The sequence below is a fragment of the Barbus barbus genome (assembly GCF_936440315.1).
Source record: "Barbus barbus genome assembly, chromosome: 39".
Lineage (NCBI taxonomy): Eukaryota > Metazoa > Chordata > Actinopteri > Cypriniformes > Cyprinidae > Barbus > Barbus barbus.
The window spans coordinates 22,927,368-22,937,723 of NC_136717.1; the positions used below are offsets into that span (position 1 = coordinate 22,927,368).

General features: G+C 38.4%; 1 protein-coding gene across 1 annotated transcript in view; it reads left to right on the plus strand.

Annotated features, from left to right (window-relative positions):
* LOC306859070 (dedicator of cytokinesis protein 4-like) overlaps positions 1–10,356 on the plus strand; it is a 101,487-nt gene that overhangs the window by 46,965 nt on the left and 44,166 nt on the right. The window contains exons 12-15 of the mRNA XM_079399876.1: positions 685–773; positions 3,274–3,399; positions 6,906–7,030; positions 7,259–7,421. Of these exons, the coding sequence (XP_079256002.1) occupies positions 685–773; positions 3,274–3,399; positions 6,906–7,030; positions 7,259–7,421 (503 nt within the window). The remainder of the gene's footprint in view (positions 1–684; positions 774–3,273; positions 3,400–6,905; positions 7,031–7,258; positions 7,422–10,356) is intronic.

The window sequence follows — 10,356 nt, forward strand, 5'->3', positions numbered from 1 at the left end:
ACATTTTAAAAAAAATTCATTTAATAAAGATAATCAGCCAAAATCGTTATTCAGAAAGCTATCTAAAGGATTTTAGTAATTTGTCAACAGGACAACTTTTTTAATCTTTATGTATTTTTTTCTAAATCTCGAGTAGACACTCTGTATATAAAATGTATCAGTTTAAATGACGAAAATTCTATTTCTCTTTTTAAAACCAGATTTAATTGTCATGAAAATAGGCTTAGAAGATTTTTGTTTAATTTATTTTTATTTAATTTTTTGTTTTGTTGTATTTTTTGTTTTGTTTTGGGTAGCAAATGCCACTAGCTAATAACTTTCCTTAAGATAACAAAGTTGTCTCTGTCCTTATTTTTATAGCTTATTTTCTCTATTCCACAATCAAATTTGAGGAAGTTTTCTGTGTTATTGGAAATGTTTGTATGCAATGAAGTATAATGGTTGTAATCTATAGAGTTGGTACCTGAATTACGAATGGAAATCTATCTCAAAGATCTGTAATATTGTGACCTACTTTGCACTGGACGGCAGACAGATGTGTTTGGCTCTAGATCTTTGTTTCATTCACACATTATCAGATGGCTCGTGGCCAGTCCTTCAGGCTGTTAATATTATTGCTGTTCTTTATATCTGTGTGGGTCTGTGATTGAATCCAGCGCTCTGATTGTATTTGTTTTTTTGCAGCTGCAACACAGAGAGTGACTGGAGTCAAATTCACGATAACATAATTAAGAAAGTCAACTCCAGATACAGCCTCTCAGGATCCAACACAGGTAACCATCACAACCCTGAGATTCAGTCAAGTCATTTATTAAAAACAATTTCATAAAGGGGTCAGAAATTGCCATGGCTATGACATCACACCATTAACATAAGTCCACCCACGTTTACATATCAGCATTTATTTTTAATGTAAGGAGGTTAGCCAATCAATTAAGAGGTCATTTGCATATATTCTTAAAGGTACAGTAACAGCCTTTTTTAGTTCTAAAGGTCAGAGAGAGGCTGGAAAACGGTCATGAAAATAACAATTAAGACTGTTTTAGGTGCATGACACTTTGATAAACAACATAAGTGGACTTCAGGGAAATAAAACCTTCAAAAGTGTATTTCCCCTTAAATTAAGTACCCCCATTCATCAGCATAATGATTGTGTATGCGGTTCGCCAGCAGTGGTATCTGGCTGTGGTATAAAGATGCTCTGCTCGCCCAGAAACCTCATTTGCATGATGACTGAAAGTTAATAATTTTAGATCTGAAGAAGCATGAAAAGACCCTCAGGGTGGCTTATCCAAACAGCTACACATGATAATAAATTTCATTCCGGCAGGGGAAAAAAAAGATGCGCACATAAAGAATCACAAGCATCCAGATGGTAGATTTGCAGCTTTTTTGCAATTTCTGCGTTTTCTGTGAAGAGCTGGTAATTGTACGCAGCATCTTCACATCCGTTGTTGAATAATCACATCGCAAAAGCAGGGAATACATTAATTATGATGACTGACTCATAGTCGATTATTCACCAAACAATGAACAGTAATGCTCACAAAAGCTTGCTAAATTTCTGATTTTATCCAAACGAATGAAGATATGATTTCTGCTAATGTAGGAAATTATTCAATGCAGGTTTGTTAAACGCCTGCTCATGTGGTGGAAATGAGATCACATCCTTACTATGATACACAGTCATCAGCCGTGACGTTTCTATTAGATTGAACTCTAGCACAGCAGTTACGCTGAGCAGAACAAAGAAACCGCTTTATCAGGACCTTATTAAACATTATGATAATGATTATGATAATGGGCTGAAAATAGATTAACTGTACTTGGACTGTAATTATAGAGTAATGTTACATTAGAGAGCACTGAATATGTACAGTATTCGTATGTATAGTACACCCACATGGCCCACTTGCCCTGTATGTTTTTTTTTTTTCTCAGCTACTTTGTAATGCATTAAAACAGTGAGACTTATGGTGCAGCCTAGGCCAGAGACCCAGCCCACCCACACGTCACACTTACCCTGTGTATGTGTGTATTTATTTATTAATTTATTAATAAAAAAAATTAAATAATAATAAAACATTTAATAAAATAATCATTGTTTTCTAATGGCCGAGGAGTAAATAGTAATACATGCTAGTAATGTAACATTTCTATTTGGGTAGGTTTAGATTGGCTCAGTGCCTCTGAATCTGTCTGTGTGATTAATGGAGACGTTGTGCGAGCTCAGTAATTGAATAATTCTCCAACAGTATTTCTCTGACCCTGTGCCATCCAACAGCGATTATACAACATAAAGCCACTGCCACTGAGTATGTGCCAGATGAGGTTTATGATCAACCTCGGCGCTGCTTCAGAACATCATTAAGAGCTGCGGGAGCACAGACCCTGATGCATGTTTGCTTAATCATTTTACCGTCATGTGCCGATGGCCTATAGGATTGCGTTCCATCCTAAGCCACGCACTTTTCCAAAGCTCAGCAAAACTCAGACCTGACTGCTCAGACGACAAGGAAAACGTTAGGAGACAGGTTAAAAATGGCCGGAAATAGTTTTTATTCATATTTTGATCACTTTCAAATTTAAAGAAAATGTTGAATTTAAATAATTTCCTTTTTTTTTTTTTTTTTTTTTTATATATTTAATTTAATGTTTATTTTAATTTCAAGTAACTAAAATACTTTCAATAGTTTTAGTGGTTGTTTTTAACTGTTTTATGGTTTTAACTGCTTAACTGGTGTAAGTAGATGTTTTGCTGTAAAGTTGTGAACGATAGTTGGCGTGGATCATCTTATTAATTTTCATGAAATTTTACAAGAGGCAGTTTTGGGCTGATGTGTGTGTTTTTCGGTACATCACATCACTTTCACATCATTACATGTGAATATTCAATACCATTGTCACAAAAGAAGCGCAGTTTATCCAAATACAAACCACTCAGATATTAACCAGAAACACTGTCAAAACTCTTCTGGACAGAATACAATTAGGCAAAATTGACATTTATCACAACCTCTCAAAACAAGCGAGTCAAGTGTGGGAGGATTATTATATTCAGAGCTTTCTAATGAATATGCATGTGCTCTCCAATGAATACTTGTGAATATTCATGTGCAGGTGCAGAGTTTTCTCAGTGTCGGTCTGTTGGGTAAAGGTCCATTCATTAAGTGATCGATTCAAGAAAGCTGTAAATAATCATCTGTAATTAGCTCATATTATGCTGTGTTTGTTTAAAAATTAATATGAATGCAATGTGTGTGTTCAATCCAGGTCTGGCGGTGGCGCTCCAGTTGCTGCATGGTGACATCGAGCAGCTACGGAGAGAATACATGGTGCTCTTCAACAGAGGAGTGTCCATTACCAAAAAACTGGGCTTCTCTGATATCATCATGCCAGGTGAAAATAATGTTTGCTTAAAAATATGCATATTTTTTGCTTGTATGCTTATATACACGACCATTCAAATATCTGGGGTTGGAAGGTTTTAAATGTTTTAAAAAGAAGTCCCCTTTATGCTCACCAAGGATGCATTGATTTGATTAAAAATACAGTAAAAACAATAATAATGTGAAATATTATTACAATTTTAAATACTTGTTTTCTGTTTGAATGTATTTATTATAATATATTATTTTTTTAAATTAAATTTTACTGACTTTGAAATGCTAGTGTAACTTTAAGAAAGAAAATGACATTAATCTGAGATTACATTCTCTGTAATATAATTTATGTATACATTTGACTATCAGCATAAACTCTGGTCCACTAAATATATTAATAAATGAGTAGTGTTTTGGCAAACTATCGATATTAACCATCAACAGTGCACATTTGCACTGTTTTGCACTAATTTGTATTAGAGGGCTGCATTGGGTTTGGGCTCCCACGGAACACGCGGGATCTAACGCAAATCTCGCGGGAGGCGGCATTTTTACCTTTGCTGCGGGGGGTAGTGGGCGGTCAGAAAATTTAGTGGGAGACCCGCTGGGGAACGGTGGGATTTGGTGTGTAATAGAAATGGAGTCAGCACATTAATTTGAGAAGAAAATTAAAGCGGCTGTTTTCTTGACAAAAGCAAAGCAAGGCAAGTCAGACATCTGGAAACAATTCTCATTTGTCACTGAAAAAAATGGGTTGCGTGCACAAGGACATAAATCTGGCACCTCTGCCCTGAGACGACATACCTATTTTCTAAGTTATTTAATATTTTGCTTTGGCTTATTTAGCCTACTTAAACTGTTTGTTAAAAGTTAAGGTCATTGGAGTCCGAAATTTTCACGTGCGTTTTTCCAATTTTTCATATTCCTCATCCTTTCCTATCAAAATGCATGCTACGGATGCGAAAACCCAGAAACTCAAATCTGATCCGAATTTTTTTATGAAAAATACCTTTGGTTTAGCATTACTTCATCTTATTTAAACACAATCATGTTTAAAGCCTGCTATTCTGGATGTTAAGTTGAACGACTATTTGAGTATTTATGTGGCCGACATTTTTTACAAGCTCTGAGAGAGAGTCTGCGGGAGTAGACACAAACATTGCGGGCACGGGTGGGAGTGGAACAAGCAGGTTGCGGGAGAGGGCGGTCCTGGTCAGAAATTCAGCGGGAGCGGGTGGGTGCGGGTTTAAGAAAATAGTCCCGCGCTGGGCTCTAATTTGTATCTTCACCAATTAAAATTACTTAAAATAATTGATAACAAATCACCTTTTCCATAAATCTCTAAGTGTAGCCTGCAGAAAGTCTCTCCAAACTAACAAAATATGTAATATCCAAGCATGCTCAAGAAAATAAATTAGATATTTATTTAGAGGTTTTTTTGTATTTAGAGTTTTATTTAGAGGTTATTTTCTCAAACAAAACTTTTGATGCTATATAATTTAACCTAATTCTACTTTAATCTTCTTTCCCATCAGACTGATAATATCCAGTGTACCTTGACTCCTATAAATTCCACAAAGCCAACCAATCAGACTCTAACTTGCAAGTTCGAGAAGCTCTCGCCATTTTTGTGTGCGGCATTCATCAGGCAGTCTGTGTGCGTCTGAGACTATTTTCTCCCTCCGTCTTTCCGTTACTGGCCCAGATGTTTTGGTTGCACAAGCAGCCTCTTTGCTGCCTCCTCGATGAATGTGCCTTCGCTGGCAGTAACCGTGCCTTATGACTGCCCGATTTATTATTAGTTCTTTGCTGTAGGCTGATCTTCTCTTCTTTCTCAGTGCGTGTTTCACATATAGTCCAGTTTCCATCTTCCAGGAAACTCACTTTGACTTTTTTTTCTGATTGTTGCTACAGCAACTGTTATGTGGCTATTAGTTGGCATGACTACTGGTTTGAATTTGGGTCTTGAAATAGGACTGCACACACTTAAATGCATTACACACACATACAGGAACCCACAATTCCTCTGCTCAGTGGCGCAAGTTCTTTGTCCCTTTCGTTTGCATGCCCTAAAAACGTGACCCGCAGCCCACAGTGCATTTTAAAACCATGCTGCATGGGACAAAGCATGCAACTGTGCATGCACCTACATACAGTATATCTTTAGTGTCAGGAAATGGACCTGTGCTTGTTTCCTTGACATGAGCGATCCATCATGTAAATGTGGTTGCATTGAATCAATACCTACTTTTGGCCGTAACATTTGCACTTGCACCAATGTGAAAATGTGCATGCAGAGCTGTTGAGGTGAGGGTGTCAAAGCATGGGTGGACCATGAAAAGCTGTGAGCATGTAAATACACTTCCTGTGTGATAGTGAATGTTCTTTTGTTAGCGGCCTTATCCGTGAATCACAGGATGCACCTGATGAGGAGATTTGGGAGAGATGAACCTTGTGTTTGTGCTCCTCTGTAATAATCGTGCAGCTTGTTGAGGAGTGATGTGCTTTTGCTTTTCTGTTCAATCAATGTGAAGAGCCTTTTCATTCCAGAATCAATTTGACTACCAGAAACATGAGAAAAAGCTTGTCTTATTGGTCTGTGGGTTTTTCTGCTGAGCAAACAGCATAAAAATCAATGTACATGGTAAAAAGTTTTTTTTTCTTCACCGTCTGTGGGAAGGCATCCATTGGGACTTGTGGTTTCATTTTAACATTGAAAATCCATCTTGATAAAGGTTCTGAATTGCAAACAGTTGTAGGTTCGATCCCATTTGAAGGTGATTTAAGACCCTCAGAGTCTCTGATCAAAGCATTTAACCCATAGTTACTCTAGAGTAGAAACTAAATAGATAAACTGGGCAAAATGTGTGTTTTGACGTATCCTTTCTTCATACGAAGCTGTCATGTTAGATATGTTATTATTTTATTTATTCTTTTATTTATTTGTGGGGAAGTCGTGGTCTAATGGTTAGAGAGTCGGACTCGTAATCCAAAGGTTGCGGGTTCGAGTCTCGGGCCGGCAGGGATTGTAGGTGGGGGGAGTGAATGTCCTGCGCTCTCTCCACCCTCAATACCACGACTGAGGTGCCCTTGAGCAAGGCACTGAACCCCCAACTGGTCCCCGGGCGCCGCAGCATAAATGGCTGCCCACTGCTCCGGGTGTGTGTTCACGGTGTGTGTGTGTGTGTGTGTGTTCACTGCTGTGTGTGTGCACGTTGGGTGGGTTAAATGCAGAGCACGAATTCCGAGTATGGGTCACCATACTTGGCTGTATGTCACTTCACTTTATTTTATTTTTTTATTTAGTCAAATATGTGTTTGTGTGTATTTATTTATTATTATAAATTATAATTATATTACTATTTCATTTTTTCAAGTCTAAATTTGTTTGTGTGTGTGTATATATTTGATTTTTATTTATTTATTTATTTATATAATTTATTATATTACTGATAAGCTGGTCTTCCAATTTGTTACATTTTGATTTAAAACCATTTTTTCACATATGTTGTTCTCTTGAAGGTGAGATGAGAAATGATCTCTACATAACGCTGGAGAAGGGCGAGTTCGAAAAGGGAGGGAAGAGCGTGGCGAGGAACGTAGAGGTCACAGTCTATGCGCTGGATGCCGATGGACAGATCCTCAAGGTTTTTAAACTCATAAATGTGTCCTGTTCCCCTTGCTTGCTCATAAGTACAGACAATCTAGGAATTAGATTAAATTACTATTAAAGATCACTTCCTCTGTGTCAAGCTCATCTAAATCTGGCATAGTTTTCACAGTCACGGCTGACAAACAGCCATCGAGGTGGAGGGGTGAGAGGTTTGTGGTTTTCCGGATCACACTCAGTCTCTGTCAACTGTGTCTCTCTGCAGGGGTTTGTGGCCGTGGGCTCGGGTGAGCCGGGCGGAGACGAGTATCACACCTTCGTGCTTTACCACAACAACAGCCCACGCTGGGCGGAGCTAATCAAGCTGCCCATCCCAGTCGACATGTTCCGGGGCTCTCATGTCCGCTTCGAGTTCCGCCACTGTTCCAGTAAGTCTGACACGACTGCTGAGAAAACAGTTGTTCTTTTTGTTCCTCGCTTTAGGATGCATTTCATATTCACATAAGACTGAGGCAAGACAGAATTTCCCACACTTAATAGATGCGAAGCTTGAGAGAGGAAGTTAAATTGGCTGAATTTGAAATGAGTGTTGAGAGTGCAGGAGATGTAGCAGTGAACCTTGTGAGTTGTTAGAGCATCATTAATGGGCACATAATATGGGCAAGTATGATCCAGAAGTGGAAATCGCCAAGGGGTATTTTTGGGTCTTTTTATGAAAATAATTTCCAGTTAAGCATATGTGCTTAAGTCAGCACTGTGTTTGTCAGACTTCCTGTACACCAAAACAACTCAAATCATCTGAAGGACATCATTCATTGATCTATTGACCAGTATACATTTTTGTGCTTGTCCAAATTGGTTTATGCTAGTTTTGGTGCTGGTGTAGGGTTGAGAATCAAGATTTTTATTCAGAAAAATGATGCTGGAGCAAAATGATTGGTTGATGCAGCTTTGGTTTTGTGCAAATGAAATGACACAATGATGTCACTGCCATGTGCAGCCTATTTTTATTCTTATATTATTCAGTAGTTGACTTTTGAATGTGTGAGACATTGGTTTTTGTGATGTTTTTTTTTTCTTTTCCCTGTCTGAAGACACTTATGCCTCTGTACGTGGCATGATTCAAAGAGAAAAATAAATCCAAATGTCGGGTTTAAGCAAGATAACAAAGACAGTGATGTTATGAGTAAATGTAAAAAGGTAATACTCCATGAATAAAATAATATGATCCGATGTTAAATACTATTATTGTTATGTAATATTATTTAATATATATTAATTGTAATATAACATGAATCTTCTCTTTCTCTCTCTCTCTCTCTCTCTGTGTGTGTGTATATATATATATATTTATTATTATTTTTTTTTTTTATTTAGTCATTTAGCAGACACTTTTATCCAAAGCGACTTACAAATGAGGACATAAGAAGCAACCACAACCAACAAAAGAGCAACAACGTGCAAGCGCTATTATAAGTCTTGGTTAGCCTAACGCAGTACAGATAATTATTATTATTATACATTTTTTATTTATTTTTTTTTTAATAAAAAGACATATAGATAAAATAAAATTAGAATAGAGAGCGCTAGAGTTAGAGGGTCAAGTAAAGATGGAACAGATGAGTTTTTAGCCGTTTCTTGAAGATGGTTAAGGATTCGGCTACTCTGATTGAGTTGGGCAGGTCATTCCACCAGAAGGGAACAGTTAATGAAAAAGTCTGTGAAAGTGTTTTTGTGTGTCTTTGGGATGGTACAATAATGCGTCGTTCACTTGAAGAACGCAAGCTTCTAGAGGGCATATAAGTCTGAAGTAATGAATTAAGGTAAAGGGGTGCAGAGCCAGTGGTGGTTCTGTAGGCAAACATTAATGCCTTGAATTTAATGCGAGCAGCTATTGGTAGCCAGTGCAAATTGATGAACAGAGGCGTGACATGCGTTCTTTTCGGCTCATTAAAGATTAATCTTGCAGTGGCATTTTGGATTAATTGTAGAGGTTTAATAGAATTGGCTGGAAGACCTGCCAAGAGAGCATTGCAATAGTCAAGTCTGGACAGAACAAGAGCCTGAACAAGGAGTTGTGTTGCATGTTCCGAGAGAAAGGGCCTGATCTTCTTAATATTGTATAATGCAAATCTGCAGGACCGGGCAGTTTTAGCAATGTGGTCTGAGAAATTCAGCTTATCATCAATCACAACTCCAAGGTTTCTGGCCGTTTTTGAAGGAGTTACGGTAAATGAACCTAACTGGAAGGTGAGATTGTGATGAAGCGATGGGTTAGCTGAAACTACAAGCAGTTCTGTCTTAGCTAGGTTGAGTTGAAGGTGATGGTCCATCATCCAGCAAGAAATGTCTGTTAGACACGCTGAGATGCGAGCAGCTATCGTCGGATCATCAGGATGGAATGAGAGGTAGAGTTGAGTGTCATCAGCATAGCAGTGATATGAAAAGCCATGTTTCTGAATGACAGAACCTAGTGATGCCATGTAGACAGAAAAGAGAATTGGCCCAAGAACTGAGCCCTGAGGCACCCCAGTAGCTAGATGTTGTGACTTGGATACCTCACCTCTCCAAGATGCTTTGAAGGACCTATCAGTGAGGTAAGACTCAAACCACTGGAGTGCGGTTCCTGAGATGCCCTTTCTCGATAGGGTTGACAAGAGGATCTGATGGTTGACTATCAAAAGCAGCAGACGGATCCAGCAAGATAAGTAATGAAGATTTGGATGCCGCTCTTGCAAGTTTTAGAGCTTCAACAACAGAAAGCAAGGCAGTTTCGGTCGAATGTCCACTTCTGAAGCCAGATTGGTTACTGTCCAGGAGGTTGTTCTGTGTGAGAAAGACAGAGACTTGGTTGAACACAACGCGTTCAGGTGTTTTTGCAATGAAAGGAAGAAGGGAAGAGTGGGTTAAGAGTGGGTTTTTTTTAAGAAGTGGAGTTATACGAGCCTGTGTAAATGCTGAGGGAAAAATTCCAGTGTGAAGGGATGTATTAACGATGTGAGTGAGTGCAGGTACAACTGCAGGAGAAATGGCTTGAAGGAGATGAGATGGAATAGGATCAAGCGGACAGGTAGTAGGATGACTGGAAAGGATGAGTTTAGAGACCTCTGCCTCAGAGAGTGGAGAGAAGGATGTGAACGAGTGTATGTTTGCTGGTAAGATATGTTTGATAGATTGTGGTGTGGAAAATTGTGCAGTGAGGTTTGTAATTTTATTAATGAAGAATGTGGCAAAGTCGCCAGCTGTTAGAGATGATGGAGGAGGAGGACAAAGGAGGGAGCAAAATGTTTTAAAGAGCATGTGAGAGTTAGGCGAATTGTTAATTTTGTCATGATAGCATGTCCTTTTAGCAGTGGAAACATT